The following is a 17960-nucleotide window of genomic DNA, read 5'->3' as shown; positions in this document are numbered from 1 at the left end:
GTGTGTATGTTTTAACTGAAAAGGTAAAACTTGTATGGCAAAAATGTGGAATAACCAAAACACTTGTATACTTCTTATGGGCACACATATTGTTATCATCACTATATATAAAAATCAATCCCAGTCTTATCTCTTAGCAAAGGAGTTTGGTATTGAGACATTATATCAATGAGAGCCATTTTAAGTACAAGAAGGTCACCAAACAGAACTAATTACATCAAATAGAGTATATACTATGTGTGTATGTTTGTGTGTGTGTGTATACCTGTACATATGTATGCATAATCTCAAACATGCTCTATTTTTTTTTCAGTTCTAGTATCCCTGCCTTCTATTTATACACGTTGGATATGGATCTCTTTGATAAATTGTGGTATATTATTCATATGGAATATTCTACAGCAGTGGATATGAATGAATTAGTTATACATAATAACACGGGTGAATTTCAGCAACATAGTGTTGAGTGGGAGGAAAAAAACAAGTCATAGGAAAATATATGCAATAAGATTCATTTTATATTAAGTTCAAAAGCATGCAAAATTAGAGAATACATTGTTTAGAGATACAAGCATAGTAAAACTATAAAGAACAGCAAGGAAATGATAAACACGAAGTTTAGGGTGTCAGTCATCTCTGAAGGGGAAAGAATGTAATGGAAATGGAGAAGGATACACAAAAGACTTGAAAGCTAATAGTGATAATCTTCTTTTTCCTGAACTGAATGCTTAAGAAAGGTTATATCATAATTCTGTATTCCTTATATTTTATGAAAATCCTTTTATATTTACTTTAATAAAAACAACTTTTAAAAATAATACATGAATATGGTTAAAATTTGCTCAGTGTAAAAAGTAGATGGTTGAAAATGTAGCTTCCCTCCCATCCCTCATCCTCCACCTCCCAATCCCTATATCCAGAGACTGTGCTCTTTTTTTTTTTTGAAGGAGATTGGCCCTGTGCTAACATCTGTTGCCAATCTTCCTCTTTTTCTTTTTTCTCCCTAAAGCCCCAGTACATAGTTGTGTATCATAGTTGTAAAGTTGTAGCTCTTCTATGTGGGACACCGCCTCAACATGGCTTGATGAGCGGTGAGTAGGTCCGCACCCAGGATCCAAACTGGTGAACCCTGGGCTGCCGAAGCGGAACACATGAACTTAACCGCTACGCCATTGGGCCGGCCTCAAGAGACCGTGCTCTTTATACTTATAGGTTTTAAAAGCCACTTGGCTCTAAGATATTTTTAGGTTATAACAAATAGGTTTTGGGAATTTACTTTATCTCAGTAATTATAGATTGTCCTTAACTTGAATAAAATTAGATAGAAAAGGTACATATTTAGTAAATAAATATGAAGTTGGATATTGTTCTTTTTTACTTTTTATTTTGAAATAATTATAGATTCACAGGAAGTTGCAAAGACAGTACAGAGAAGTCCTGTGTAGCCTTCACCTATTTTCTCCAGTGGTTATATCTTAATTACAGTACAATGTCAAAACCAGGAGTTTGACATTGGTACAATGTGAATGTATAGTCCTATGTCAATTTATTACATGTGTATATTTGTGTATCCACCACCACAGTCAAGATGCAGGTCTATTTCATCACCACAAAGATCTCCTTTGGGCTACCCCTTTATAAAGTCACATCCACCACCTTGCCCACATCATCCCTAATCTCAGGCAGCCACTAATGTGTTTTTCATCTCTATAATTTTGTCATTTGAGAATGTCCTATAAATGGAATCATCTAGTGTGTGACCTTTTGAGATTGACTCAAAGGATTGAGATCCATCCAAGTTGTTGCATGTATTAATGGTTTGTTCCTTTTTATTGCTAAGTAGTATTCTATGGTATGGATATACTCAGACTATTAAGTGCATATTATGTGTAACAGCATATCTATTGATGTCTTAAGCAATCCAAAGAAAAGTTTGATATAGTCCCAATTTTTGATAATTTTACAATCTCACAGAAGAGACATGTGTACGAAGGGATGATATACGAGGTATTGGTGTTTGTAGAATAGAATAGACCTTAAGTGCTACAAGGAATTTGGAGGAAGAAGGGGGAGATAGAACAACTGTGAGAGCACTTTTACCTGAAATAGAGAAAAATTTCAGGGAGGAGGTAGAACTTGTGCTGGGTTTTGAAAATTGGGAGAGATTTGCATAGGTAGATGGAGAAAAATTGGGAAAGCATTGTGTGTTAGGCAGTAGTATGAACTAATAATATGCAAAGGCGTGGAATTTGCTGGGAGCATTGAAAAACTGGTGTGACCTATGTAAACGTTTCAGTGATGGAATGTTGAACAAGTAAATTGGGGCCAGATTTTGATGAGCCTTGAATGTCAGATTAAGAACTCTAGGCTTTAAAATTTTGAAGCAAGACATTTAAAAAGTCAGTTTTTTTGTATGTCTAATAGCTGTGCTCTCCAAGGTGTTTTGCTGGGGAATTAACAAAAGATAAGTGCTGGAAGGGTGGAAGAAAGTTTGGAAGAAAGAGACTAAGTGCAGAGAGAGTTGTTAAAAGGCAGTTAGATTGTCAAGACGTGAGACTCCGACACAGATAGTGTTCATGGGAATGGATGGATGGATATGACAACAGTTTAAGAGTTGTTTCCTGTGGGTTTTTTCTCTTCCATCAAAACGGGTGGAGTTCACATCTCTAAAACATTTTTTTAAATTTCATTTTAGTCATTGTTAATAGCTTCACCTTGCTCACTACTAAAATCTGGAAGTAACCAGAATTTTTAAATAACTAACATTTTTAGCTTAATGTTGTTTAGTAGATAATAATGAAGATTTCTCTGAGTGTAGATCGCTTTTGTACAAATGATTTGTGAAACCAAGTTATCTTTTGTTGGATGTACTTATTAAAATTAAAAACCTCAAATCTCATAACAATACTGTGAGGAGGGTACAAGTAGCTCTCTTATCCAACACAGCTGGAGGGAAACAGTGGTATGAATTGCTAGAAATTGAACGATCTACCATACCTTTTAAGGAAGCATGTTTCTGAGGTTGTGATAGGTAGGGGTTAGAGAAATGGCCTGATGGTAGGAAGCTGGATTTAGTAACTGCTGTGCTTTAGTAATAGGGCAGTCCGTCTCCAGAAGGAGATAATAAATGAAGACTATCACATGTCTAGCTAGGTTGGTGTTGGTTGTCTGCAGGCACATGCTTAGCTTTCATTGCTATCCCCAAACCCTGATTGAGGCACTAGGGGAAGGACCTGGACTTCAGACCACACTGGGACAGAATCATAGGTTAAGACATATACTAATCATAGACATAATCATATGCTAAGTCAGGTTTTACTAAGAAATCTTCCAGTTAACTTCTCTAGAGGTCAGATCTTCTGGTAGGTGCCATATCACTCCTTTAAACTTGTGACTTAACAGCAGTTTACCTTACAGGAGTGGGTATCTTTGAAAAGTTCAAAGTCCAAGAGAGTTTTGTTAAAGCCAAATAAAATAGAAGTCTGATCACTGCTTGGCAGTTTGGGTCAGTGTAAGAATGTTAATCTGTGATCTTTGTAAGTACATAATTAAAACAACTTAAATTGAGGTACAGGAATTGTCAGTGTGTATTTTTGCTTAGGTCAACTTAGGGAAAATATCCACAAAATTATGTCGTACAGTGCTTCTGATTTTCCTACTAATGAGCAATTATTGGAGGATAATTGGATAAAATATACTTAATTCGCAGGACAGTTGAAGATGTTTCTCTAATATGCATCAACTGTTCTTAATGACCGTCAGCTTTCAAGTATTCTCTCTCCCTCATCTTGTCAAGATTATCTTACTAATTGGTTTTGATTAGAGTTTTTTTTTTTTTAGTTTAAAACAGGATTTGATTAAAGGATATATAAACTTAGGATATGTGTATTAACTGAAGAAAAGCCAGAGCATACATTATTCAACATTCAGCAAATGATTACTTTTGCCAGATACTGTTTTAAGTACTGGGTAAGTAATGGTAGACAGAACAAAGTCCTTGCTCTCATGGAGCTTACATTCTAGTGGGGCAAGGAAGAGGCAAAAAATAAGCAAGTAAACTAGGTCGTTTCAGATGGTGATAGTGCCATGAAGAAGAAGAAAATAGGATAATGTGATAGAAAGTTAAGGAGGTGAGGTTATTTTAAGGTGGTCAGAGAAGGCTTTTCTGACGTAATAACACTTGAGCTGTGACCCTAGGGATGGTAAGGAACCATCCAGTTGGCCAAAGTGTAATTGTGGGGTTGTGGAGGGAGAAGGAGGTGAGAAATGTAGAAGATGTCAAAGTTGTAGGCAGGGGCCATATCACATTAGGCCCTCATGAGTTGTGGTAGAGTTTGGATTTTACCTAACACTTAAAATTCTATGAAACAACTTTTCTGTAGAAAAATCTATATAAGATTGGTAACATTCCCCAAGTGCTGGGGAGAATTCAATGAAACAACTTTTCAACTTGAAGATATTGGAAGTCCTACAGAAATTTCTCTAGCACGGGGCCAGCCCGGTGGTGTAGTGGTTAAGTTCGCACACTCTGCTTCAGCGGCCTGGGGTTCGGGGTTTCAGATCCCAGGCACAGACCTACGCACCACTCATCAAGCCATGCTGTTGTGGTATCTGACATACAAAAAAAATAGAGGAAGATGGGCATCGATGTTAGCTCAGGGCTGATCTTCCTCACCAAAAAAAAAAAAGAAAGAAAGAAAGAAGGAAATTTCTCTAGCACATTAAATCTCTAGCATTATAGTAATCTCTGGAGTAATTTTATCATGGAGCCTATCATGATCATATCCTGATACTTGTATAAGTGCTACCTTAATACTTACATACACCCTTATGTGCCTTAGGTCACTTATCTGTCAAAAATGGTTATCGCGACCTTTTTCTACCAAGTTCTGTTAATGTGCACCAAGAATTATGAAAAGTTTTTTTCTCAGTATCGGTAGTAACGTTCAAATTGCTGTACTTTTATAAATGTAAAGACAACTTAAGATGGAGAAGAATATTGTGTTAAGATTTGCAAATGTATGATTGTTTTATTTTACCCCAATTTTTTTCCAGCAGAAATGCAGTATCCATTTCTACCTTCTCTAACCTCCCGAATATATATATATATGTACGTATGTGTATATGAATGTATACGTAGATATATATGTATTTTTGGTGGGTTTAATTTTTTGCATCTGTTACTGTTTGGGGGACTTCATTTAACTTCTGATTAAGTCTTGATTCCTTTTATCTAAGGCATGTAGCGTTTTTAAGAAAACTATTTTCTGAATGTGGTTTTCCGTTATGTACTTTTATATTTATGCATATTTATGGAGCAATACTTTGGGAAAAATAACAATTCTCGTTCAACACTTTGCTTAAATCCTTAATCTTTTTAAGCTACAAAGATACTTAGTAGTTCTTGTGTTCCTTTACAGTTTTTTAATGTTAAAAAGTTGGGCACATTTTGGGACCGGCCCAGTGGTGTAGTGGTTAAGTTCTCGTGCTCTGCTTCAGTGGCCTGGGGTTCGCAGGTTTGGATCCTGGGCACAGACCGATGCACCACTTACCAAGCCATGCTGTGGTGGCATCCCATATAAAGTAGAGGAAGATCGGCGCAGATGTTAGCCCAGGGCCAATCTTCCTCAGCAAAAAGAGGAGGATTGGCAACAGATGTTAGCACGGGGCTAATCTTCCTCAAAAAAAAAAAAAAAAAGTTGGGCACATTTAAAGGAAAAATATCCTGTTTCAGTAGAAAAATAGAAAATCGCTGATTGGTAACCTTCTTATGCAAATCTCATTGTCCCAGTTGGCATAAAATCTCTGGACATTTATCAGTATAGAAACGTCTAAGCCCTCTATGGGCCATTGCTTTATTAATGCTATATTTCCTAATTCATACCTATTTTTAAACAGAGTTTTAAAGAAAAGATGTTGTTTGATCTCTGTTCTTTTCTTTTTAAAATAGGAAACAGAGAACACTGCATACAAACTTGGAAGTGAGTCCCCTGTACAAGAATTGAAACAAGATGTGTCTAAAAAGGTTGGTAAAATATAATGTCAATATTAGTTTAGCAGATGTCATATTTATATGGTATATTTAAAGTGGAGAATTTTCTATATTCTTTTAGTGTAGTGCTTTGTATGTGGTAGATGTTCCTTGAATCTGTTAAATTTGTGTTTGAAGATAACCTCAGGCTTTTTAGAAGTCATTTCATTATCAAACTAATCGGTAATTTATCCAATGTTTTATAATGTTTTATAATGTGTTTATAATGTGTTTTTATTTTTTATGCTTGTATTTTTATTAGAATAAGCTGTAGCTACTCTTGAGGGTACTACCAAGAGTTAAAGGTATTGAAAAGCTCAGTGCAGCAAATTCTGATGTCTTTAGGAGTTAGAGGTTACAATAAGTCATTATTGTAATAGTGCCTTTGATACCTTTTAAAGAATTGATTCTATGAAGCTTCAGAGTTTTGTTTACTAGAAGAGACTGAGCACAAGATAAAAATTTTGACAGTAGACGGGGGGCCGGCCCCGTGGCTTAGTGGTTAAGTGCGCGTGCTCCGCTGCTGGCAGCCCGGGTTCGGATCCCGGGCGTGCACCGACACACCGCTTCTCCAGCCTCTCGCGTCCCACATACAGCAACTAGAAGGATGTGCCGCTATGACATACAACTATCTGCTGGGGCTTTAGGGGGAAAAATAAATAAATAAATAAAATTATTAAAAAAAAAATTTGACAATAGATAGTTTACAGTATCAGGATTAAACCCAAGGAGAAAAGATGGTGTGTGTTCATTCATTTATACTAGTTTTCAGTGCGGTCTGTGCCCCAGGCACTGTTCTAGCTAGTAGATTTCCAGAGACCAACAAGAGGACACATTCTCTACCCTGGAGTTTCTCAACAGCGACACTTTGGGCTGGGTAATTCTTTGTTGTGGAGGGAAGTGGGGAGACTGCTCTGTGCATTGTAGGATATTTACCAGCATCCCTGGCTTCTCCCACTAGATGTCAGTAGATTCCCCCCACCCCTACCCCATTGTGACAACTGAAAATGTCTGCAGACATCACCAAATGTCTGGGGAGGGGTGCTGGGCCAAATCGCCCCCTGTGGAGATCCGTTGTTTTACCCTTATGGAATTTAGAAATATAATGAACTACATGTTTTAATATTGATTATACTTTTTCCTTTAAAAGGAAAAATTTCATTTTTGGAAGAAATGGGATTGTGTATCAGCATAAATAAGATAACAAGAGTGGTACCATTTTTTTTTACATCAGAAATTGCCCACAATTCTACATTTAACAAATAGCTGTCTTGATTTTTCAGCATTCCCTTCTGGTTCTGACTCATTTGCTTTTTTTTTTTTTTTTTTTTTTAATGCCTACTTGTAGTATAGATGGAATTTTATATTCTACCTTTTCCTCTTAGCGTTTTTAGGTTTTCATATTTCTACATGATTTCATTACTCAGTTTTCACTTTATGTATCAGTTTCCATCAAGCAAATGTATTTCAATGTATCTAGCCATTTTTATTATTGAAAACTTGAAATGTTTCTATTTTTTCCACTAGAGCTTTTCTTTCCCTTTTTAAGAATTTTTTTCTTAGGATAAATTACAAATGGGTAACTATCTATGGTTAGTAGCAAAAAAAAGGTGACTTTTAAGGAGAGAATAGAAGGTGAAAAAATAGTGAGTAAACACTATGGGACAGTAGAGTGATTCATAAGACTCTAGGTATCACTTTTTAAGTTCTAGCCTTTTCAGTTGAATTAAGTATCACACATTAATGATAAAGGCTATGGGGATGTATCCTTGACCAGAATACAATCCCTGTTCCCAGTAGCTTACATTTTAGTAGAGGAGATTGGATAAACACAAAACTAAATGTAATAAGTGTTCAAATAAACTTACAAGCTATTGTAAGAACACAGAGGGGGAGACTACTTCCTGCTTCGTGGGAGGAATGGGGAAGAGTTCATGAAGGAAGTAGCATCTGAGCTGGTTCTTGATGAATAGATAAGATTGGGGCAGGCAGAGATGGGAGAGGAAAGACATAACCAAAGGCAAGGAGAGGAGGAATGTGCAGAATGCTTGAGGATGAGTCTAGAGGCCAAAGTTAGGGCCAGGTTCTGGGAATGTCTCTTATGTCATGCTAAAACATCTGGTTTTTATTTCATGGTCACTGGGAAAGCAGTGAGTTTTTTGAAGCAGGGAGGTGATGTGAAGCAAGTAGTTGCTTTAGCATGATCATCTCTGTGTTGGTCTTGATTCTCTCACTGTTCTCTTGGTCTTTCCTGTTTGCTACCGCTGAAACTCAGAAAAAAATAGAGGGCTAGGCACTGTAAATAGGTGCTATGGAGGCATATCAAGAGGTAGAAAACATGGGTCTTGTTTCCCAGGAACTAATTATCTGGTGTGGAGAAATTATTTATACAGAGCTAGCCCATATACTACCTTGTATTTATATTATAGTTCATACTATAATGGACAGTAAGAATGACAGGAGTTCAGAGAAGGGAGAGATTATTCTCAGATAAGGGATTAGGGAAGACATGATTTTCGACCTCATTTAAGCCCTCTTATGGTGTAGGCCTTTCCAATATGCATAGTGATGATTTCAAACCTTTACATTCATCTCGTGTTCACTAAGCCCACTTGCATCCCGCTCACTTTCAGCAGATAACCTTGTTTCCTACTGCATGTGGGCATTAGAGGCTAAGAAGGCTGAATTCACTCCTTTCCATCATCTCTCACTTCCTTTACCTGCAAACTTGTTTTTATCTTTTATCTTGTTTTCGTGTCATTGCTGAGAGTTTAGTATTCTTTTTTTTTTCCTGTCCAAAGTGGCATGGTATAATATAAAGAACACCAGATTTTTGAGAAAAACCTGGATTTCAGTTTTGACTTTGTAGTTTACTAGCTGTAGGACCTTGGGCAAAATTCTTAATGTCTTTACCTCCGATTCCTCTTTTTGTAGAAGAATGAGAATCTAGCTACCTCACAAGGCCTGTGTGATGATTAAATAGAAAATGTGTGTACTGGGTCTAATACACAGTAGACCCTTTTTCCTTTCTTCTCTAGAACTTTATCTTCTTTTCCATTGGCTCCTTCCCCTCAACTTATAAAAATCCTGGATCACTTTCTTGCAGCCTCTTCCATTTATAGCCAAACTTTTTGAGTATGTAGACTGTGCTGGCTGTCTCTATGTCTTTACCTCTCATTCATTCTTAAACCCACTGTAATCTGGCTTCTGTTATCACTAAGGTACTCAGTGCCCAGTAACCACCTAACTGACAAATTAAGTGGAGTCTAGTTAATATTTCTCTGGTAGGGCTGGCCCCGTGGCTTAGCGGTTAAGTGCGCGTGCTCCGCTACTGGCGGCCCGGGGTTCGGATCCTGGGCGCGCACCGACGCACCGCTTCTCCAGCCATGCTGAGGCCGCGTCCCACATACAGCAACTAGAAGGATGTGCAACTATAACATACAACTATCTACTGGGGCTTTGGGGAGAAAAAAAAAAAGGAGGAGGATTGGCAATAGATGTTAGCTCAGGGCCGGTCTTCCTCAGCAAAAAGAGGATTAGAATGGATGTTAGCTCAGGGCTGATCTTCCTCACACGCACACAGAAAAATATTTCTCTGGTAAAAGTGAAGTAAGTTTAGGATAAAAATTTGAAGCTTGAGAAAAATTAATATATGGAATATGCTAGGAAGTGAGGAATGAATATTATTGAACAGCAGTATTATCCAGTTCAAGTTAGCATGAATTGGTGGTAAGCCAGATCAGGATGGTTCTGTGACACATTCTGTTAACTTTCTGGAGCAAAGGAATTGAAGAAGCAGAATGGTTGGGCATGGTGGAAAGATAAGTGGGGTGGGAGATTTAATGTGTTAATAATGACAAGACTGGGTAGAAAATATATTTTCTTCTAAATGTTGGTAGAAGACATAGAAAACCGGTCTGTGTTTTTCAGCTACAGATAAGAAATAAAAGGGAAAAAAAGCAAGGTGAGCTGGGTGTTTGAACTCTTCCAGTGGTCCTGCCATCTATCTGAATAGTGGAGTGTTAGACATAGTCTGTTTAAGAATGTTACTCTCCCTACATCTGCCGGCTTTTCCTGTCATAGGCTTGAGTTCAGAGCTAAACAACTTGAATTCTTGTACTAGGTGGTTTTGATTTTCATGGTTTTGTTTATGAGACTCAAACCAGCAGGCTGTTACTGCAGCTAACTTGGCATAAATATGTAAGTGAACTATGACAAGAAAAGTCTGAATGTAAATTTAGATTTGAACTGTATTTTACAGGATTGATTGAAATTTTGTGATTCACTTACTTACACAGATTCCCTATTATAATGGTTAAGAGTGCAGATTCTGGAACCAAGCTCCCTGGATTTATGCCAGCTTCATCACTTACTAGCTTTGTGACCTTGGACAAATCACTTGATCCCTCTGTGCCTTAGTTCCCTCCTTCATATAATAGTAAGAGTGCTATCTCATAAGGTTGTTGAAAAGATTAAAATATGTAAAGTGTTAAGAACATTGTCTGGTACATAGCCAATCATTTATACAGTACTTACTGTTATTATGTTCTTGTAATTAGCTTTATTTTTAAAAAACTACTTTTTAACCTTTCATCAGATTATTGAAAGTATTATTGAGGAGAGTCAGAAAGTCCTACAGCTTGAAGATGACTCTTTGGATTCCAAAGGAAAGGGACACTCTGGTCAGGCCACTGCAAGTCCTATCATGGCAGGAACAGATCTTAGCAATATACCTGGACTGTTAGCCATAGATCAAGTACTACAGGAAGATTCCAAAAAGGCGGAGAGTCAGAATGTATTTGAAGAAACTGAATTAGAGTCAAAAAAATGTTTTCCTTCTGATGACACCAGTGAGAAACCAGTAGATGAAACCACTAAGGTAACTGAAATAAGTTCAGCTGAGCAGCTTAATGTTAATGTGCCTGAAACTGAAACAGAAGTATTGAACAAAGAAACCATGGAAGTCAAAGGAAGTGACATTCTAGAACCTGCGTCCTCAAACTCCTTACCTACTAAAGATTTTGCTGCTGTGGAAGAAGTGGCTCCTGCCAAACCCCCAAGACAGCTTACTCCAGAACCTGATATAGTGGCTAGTACAAAGAAGCCTGTTCCAGCACGCCCGCCCCCTCCAACTAATTTCCCACCTCCTAGACCCCCACCTCCATCTCGACCTGCTCCACCACCAAGAAAAAAGAAAAGCGAATTGGAGTTTGAGGCTCTTAAAACGCCTGATCTAGATGGCAAGTATTAATTGAGAAATAACTATTTTTGTGGGGAGATTTTGGAATTGAAAATGTTTAACTTTCTGATTTTGTTTCAGTGTATCCTATGTACAATCATGTTGATGACTGAATTATAAAAATTATTTTAGTAGGGGCCAGCCTGGTGGCATAGTGGTTAAGTTTGCATGCTCCACTCGTTCGGCGGCCTGGGGTTCACAGGTTCGGATCCCTAGTGTGGACCTACGTACCGCTTGTCAAGCCATGCTGTTGCGGCATCCCATATAAAGTAGAGGAAGGTGGTCACGAATGTTAGCCCAGGGCCAATCTTCCTCAGCAAAAAGAGGAGGATTGGCAACAGATGTTAGCTCAGGGCTAATCTTCCTCACACAAAAAAAAATTGTTTTAGTAATAAAAAGTGAAAACGTTTACATTGCTGATAAGTTACATTACCATAATCGAACATTTCTGCTGACTTCAAACCTTCAAATCTGCTACCATTGGAAAACCAGCATGGGGTGGTGAAAAGAACACAGGATTTGGAGACCTAAGATTTGAATTCAAGTCCTAGATCTCTTAATGTATAAGTTGTATAGCTTTGAGGAATTTAAATAACTTGTTTGGACACTGGTTTCCCCCTATATAAAACAAGAGTAATAGAACTACTTTCCTTACAGGATTGTTATAAGAATCAGACAAATAGGAGTTAAAGCACTTTTGAAGCTATGTATAAGAGCCTATGTAAGTATTAGTTATTACCATTATTATTACTATTGCAGTACCCAAAGAGAATATTACATCTGAAACTCTCCTAACTACGACCATGGCTTCAGAGAGTACAGTCAAGGATTCTCAGCCTTCTCTGGATTTGGCAAGTGCTACCAGTGGAGATAAAATAGTTACTGCCCAGGTTGGTGAATTTGTGTTATATTTGATATAGGCTGTATCAACTTTCTACAACTGGCTGGTTTGTTGATTGTCAAATCTTCTTTCTTCTCCAAGCTGAATATTTTCTTGTTCCCAAAACCTGGCCTCCTAACATCCCTTGTCCAACTCTGCTACTAAGTAGCTGGGCAACTCTAGCAAGCTATTTAACATCTGAGTCTCAGATGCCCCATTGATAAAATAGGGGGAAAACCTTCCTTGAAGGTTTCTTACAAGGATGAAATGAGCTAAAGTATGCCTACTACGTGCCAAGTACCTGGCACGTAGTAGGCATTCAAAAAACGACAGATGCTGCTATTTGTAATATTATGGATATTAATAAACACCAACTACAATCTTCATTTACCTGACCTATAGTGGTCAAAATTGGGGACTTTTATTTTTTATACTTTCCTTTTCCTAATCATGAAGAAAACTTCAAACGCTAGGCTATATATATCCATATATAAGGTAATAGATAGGACTTGATAATATGAATTTTTACCATAGCCAAATTCTGGGACTCGAGGGTTACTTATGTGGTAGCTGTGGTTGGGGCAGGTTAGCAGACTGGGAGATAAGACACTATAGTCTTGTCATAGCCTTAGAGCAGAGGTTGGCAATGGCCTGTTTTTGCAGGGTCCCCAAGCTAAGAATGGTTTTTACATTTTTAAAGGGTTGTTAAAAAGAAGAAGAAGAAGAAGAAGATGTGACAGACACTATATGTGAAGCAGAAAGCCTAAAATATTTGCCATTTGGCTGTTTACAAAAAAAGTTTGCCAACTCCTGCCTTCGAGATATCCACACGTACAGCCCTGATTAATGGCGGTCTTAGGGCTAGCATTCTACTAGTAGAGAACTGCTTTTGGGCCAGGTTCAAACAGAACATTTATTTGCTTTCAAAACTGCTAAGACATTATTTCATGGGCAGCAATAGTTTTGATTCCTATGTTTTTCATCTTGCTGGGAATAATAAAGGACCGAAATGGAGTATTCCATTTAAATTTTCAGTAGCCTCCATTATCTGAATTACGAAATTCTTTAGAACTGTGTGTGGTAATGAATCATTGAATATTTATAGAAGTCGACTCAATCTACTTTCTGTTTATAAAAACATAATTTCAGGAAAATGGAAAAGCGCCTGATGGGCAGACAATAGCAGGTGAAGTGATGGGCCCTCAGAGACCTAGATCCAACTCCGGGAGAGAGCTTACTGATGAGGTATAATTAGGTTTTTTTTTTGGTCTTAAAAACATAAAATATAAAAATCATAATGGGAAGATGGAAAAAGTTCTGGAGATGAATGATGGTGGATGATTGCATGGCAATGTGAATGTACTTAATGCCACTGAACTATACAATTAAAAATTGTTAAAATGGTAAGTTTTATATTATGTATATTTTACTATAAAAATCTTTTTAAGTTTATTGCTATTAGGCAAAAATAATCGTCATGTAGAAGAAAAAATGAAAATTGAAGATTGTCTTAGTTTTTGTTTTTTTAATGTGCTGGAGTTTGCAGCTCTGACTTAAACTTGCCCTTTCACACAATTATATGGTGGAATAAATGTTTTGAAAGCAAGACCTATATTTTACAGAAAGTAGGCTTAAAAAGAACTTGATATTTTAGATATATGTTTTCATACATATTAGATGATATACAGTATATACAAACTCAGTGCTTCTTACCATTAAAATTTAGTATACATCTATTGGCTAATTTATTCAGAATGAAATTTTGAAGCAAAATCTTAGTTTTCGTTGCTTTTAAACACATTTTAAAAAATTATTGTGCTTTGGAAAACAGTTTGGCAGTTTCTCAAAATATTAATCATCGAGTTACCATGACCCAGCAATTCCATTCCTATGTATACACCAAAGAGAAATGAAAACATATGTCCACACAAAAAATGTACACAAGTGTTCATAATAGCCAAAGTGTGGAAACAACACAAACGTCCATCACTGATGAATGGATAAATAAAATGTGGTATATCCATCCAGGTGGACTATTTTTCAGCAATTAAAAGGAATAAAGGTCTGATACATGCTGCAGTATGGATGAATCTTGAAAACATGGTGCTAAGTGAAAGAAGCCAATCACAAAAGACCACATACTGTATGATTTAATTTATATGAAATGTCCAGAATAGGCAAATCCATAGAAACAGAAAGTAGATTAGCGGTTGCCAGGGGCTGGGAGGAGAGGGGAAAGAGGTATGACAGCTAATGTGTATGGGGTTTCTTTTTGGGGTAGTGGAAATGTTCTAAACTTAGATAGTGGTGGCAGTTGCACAACTCTATGAATGTACTCAAAACCATTGAATTATACACTTTGAGTGCATTTTGTGGTGTGTGAATTGTATCTCACTAAAAATGTTAAAAATTATTGTACACAGTACTGAATGTATCTAGAAAGTCCTTAGCTTAAATATTTCAGAATTTTGTAGACTCAAAAAGATAATTAAATTATAGGTCTTCTTGGTGTTATTTTTTACCTCAGGAAATTTTAGCCAGTGTAATGATTAAGAACCTGGATACTGGAGAAGAAATACCTTTGAGTCTTGCGGAAGAGAAACTGCCGACAGGTATTAATCCTCTCACTCTACACATCATGAGAAGGACTAAGGAATATGTAAGGTATGACCTAATATTATTATTTATCATTTGTAATATTTCGGAGTGGTAAAGATTCCTCGGTTTATGAACTATGACAGTCCCTAATTTGGTTTCATTCAGTCTTGTTTTTGTTTTTTTTTTTTACATTTGGAGTTAAAATAGAATTAGTTAACATATGTATTCTTAAACTTTGTTCTCTCTTAAGACTGTACAATTACTCGGGAAAAGTAATATGTGTCTTAAATCCCATAGTATTTTGTTTCTCTTCTTTTAAAATAATTTATATTATACTAGAGACAGTATTAAAACATATTGAGGCTGAAAAGCTATGTGGAATGAACACCTGGTCTTCTGAAATCTTGCTTGAAGAATCATAAATTTTATAAATAATTGTTTTGTCTTTGTAGGGTCAGAAAGTGGCTTTAGAATGAGGTGATGGACTTTACTGTGAGATGTATGTAGATCTAAGGAATAATTTCTGTGAAAGCAAAGCTTTTTAAAATTTAGTACATGATGTGCCTGATGAGTGAAAAGGAAGATATTTACAAGTTAATTTGTCATTTCTGTGCAGCACGTTTTGCCCAGCAAAAAGCCTCGTTAGTAGTAGGTTTTTCATAAATTCCTAAATTGCATTCACTTACCTTTTGTACATTGCACCTTGCTTAAAGATTCTATTCTTTGATGTCTCACATCTTTAAATTCTCAGAGTCATCATTTAAATTAAATTTATATAAAGCATGGTAACATCATTTTTCTTCTTATTCTGATAAGCTAATTTATAGTAAGTATACATACAGATTTTTGAGAAGTGTGGGGGAAATGACTTCTTTTAGAGTGACTTCTTGTCCTTCTTGTAGTAATGATGCAGCGCAGTCAGATGATGAAGAGAAGTTACAATCTCAACCAACAGATACTGATGGTGGAAGGTTAAAACAGAAAACGTGAGTTACAGTATATCCCTTTTCTTCATTTCAAGTTTTTATTAAAAAAATATGAGAACTGCCATACTATTATATATTTTTTTTATTATTATTTTTTTGTGTGTGAGGAAGATCAGCCCTGAGCTAACATCCATGCCAATCCTCCTCTTTTTGAGGAGGAAGACCGGCTCTGAGCTAACATCTATTGCCAATCCTCCTCCTTTTTTTTTTTTTCCCCCCAAAGCCCCAGTAGATAGTTGTATGTCATAGTTGCACATTCTTCTAGTTGCTGTATGTGGGACGTGGCCTCAGCATGGCCGGAGAAGTGGTGCATCAGTGCATGCCCAGGATCCGAAACCGGGCCACCAGTAGCGGAGCGCGCGCACTTAACCGCTAAGCCACGGGGCCGGCCCTGCCATACTATTTTAAATCTCTGCTCTATCCAGTTTATATGTCCGTCCACCACTCCCTGCCTCCAGCCGAGTTCGTCGAGGCTGTGTTGGCCATTTTTATAGCATCTGACATATAGTAAATGGTCAATAAATTTTGCATCATGCCTGTATTATTTTTCTGATGGTAGGTACCAGAAGTGTTAGTAGAACATGATTGTCCTCAAAGTTACCTTTTCTCTTTCTCTTCATCTCTGCAAATTCTATTTGTCTTTCCAAACCCAACTACTTGAGATTCTTCCTGACTACTCCAGTTCACAGTAAATTTTTTCCTTTTCTCAATTTCAGTGACACCTATAGTCTATATAACTTACCTTTGCCCTTTATTTTATGTTATCTTAAGCTGTTTTCTGATTTTAAAAAACAAGATAAATAGATGTTAAACAGCTAAACTATATGTTGCAAAGGGATTGTGATCATGCCATCCTTCTGTTTCCCCTACAAACATCTAGCACAGTGGTGGGCATATAGATTTTGCTTGATTATGCACAAGTCACTTACTTGGCAATAATTCAGTCTAAGGCCCAAAGTGAATTTGCCACTGTGGTATGATCTTTTCCTAGTGTGGAAAGTGTATCAAAGAAAGCGTGGATAATTCTTAGAAAAGATGTACCTGTAATGTGGCCATACGATAACACCTCAGATATCTGGAGCTTGCCTGTCTAGCAGTGCCACTATCAGGAACCAGAGAATTAGGAATTATTCAGGAGACAGATAAACATCCAGGAGAGATGTCACTTAACTCCATGCATTAAAGCTCGTCATTTTTCTAAAGGAAAAGCTCTTCAGGTGTATTCAAAGCCATTATACTTACTTCTTACATAATTTTTTAAAAATCTGGTCGTCTGGTGTCTGAGCTCACAGCAAAATAGAAGCAGCAGACTGTGACAACATGTAAGTCAGTACGTAAGAATGGCAGGTGATACTCTGCTTGCAAGAGAGGAATCAGAATAATGATGAGGATTCATACATACCACAACATTCCGTATGGCAGTGCTTTCAACTTTTTCTGATGTCATGACACATGTAGAACACAGTAATATTTCCAGTGAATGCTGAGGTCAACTGATGAGTTGGCTGATGGCCAGAAGAGACTGGCCCAGGGTTCTGGCTTCCTTGGGCTCTGCCCTGTTGCCTTGAAGGCTGAGGGGGGAACTAATATTATGGCCCACCTACAATCCATTTGAAAAACCCTCTATGTATTAAAGAACAGTAAAGATGGTAACTGACCCTATTTATTAAGGAAAGCAACTTATCGAACATTAAGTGCCATTGAAGAGGGCACAAAAGTATGTATTTTACAAATATTCTCATCTAAAATGATTAAAATATATGTTTTCTTTTTTTTAATTTTATTTATTTTTTTTCCCCCAAAGCCCAAAATATCTGTTTTCTTGCTGAAAGTAGTAAACCTATAGTTATACTGAAAATATAACTTGAGTTATAGATAGCAGAGACCTTATAGTAATTTTAAAAATCCTTTATCATCTGTGTTTTCTAATTATCAAAAGTAATACAAAAATGCATAAAATAGAAAATAAAAGTCTCTCATACTCTAACCCCTGGAAATAATCAGTGTTAATTCTTAGGTATATTCTCCATAGAATTTTATTTCTCACCGAAGTGGAATTATACTGTGCCTGTAGTTTGTCAACTTGCTTTTTTTAAAATATCTAATATTTAATGGACATCTTTTCATATCAGTACTAATAGTAATAGTAAATATATTGTAGCCTTTCTATCAGTCAGATATGGGAGTTAGATGCTGCAGATACAGTAGTTAAGAAGACAGTCATAG

General features: G+C 36.8%; 1 protein-coding gene across 1 annotated transcript in view; it reads left to right on the top strand.

Moving 5' to 3' along the window:
• Positions 1-17960, top strand: part of WDR44 (WD repeat domain 44) — a 73306-nt gene that overhangs the window by 24408 nt on the left and 30938 nt on the right. The window contains exons 3-8 of the mRNA XM_087426632.1: positions 5951-6025; positions 10629-11271; positions 12030-12160; positions 13300-13395; positions 14678-14814; positions 15651-15734. Of these exons, the coding sequence (XP_087282758.1) occupies positions 5951-6025; positions 10629-11271; positions 12030-12160; positions 13300-13395; positions 14678-14814; positions 15651-15734 (1166 nt within the window). The remainder of the gene's footprint in view (positions 1-5950; positions 6026-10628; positions 11272-12029; positions 12161-13299; positions 13396-14677; positions 14815-15650; positions 15735-17960) is intronic.

Source organism: Ceratotherium simum, chromosome X (genome assembly GCF_057802395.1).
Source record: "Ceratotherium simum simum isolate JZ-2026a chromosome X, ASM5780239v1, whole genome shotgun sequence".
Lineage (NCBI taxonomy): Eukaryota > Metazoa > Chordata > Mammalia > Perissodactyla > Rhinocerotidae > Ceratotherium > Ceratotherium simum.
The sequence above is the reverse complement of the archived record's forward strand: the minus strand, read 5'-3'. Positions and strand labels throughout refer to the sequence as shown.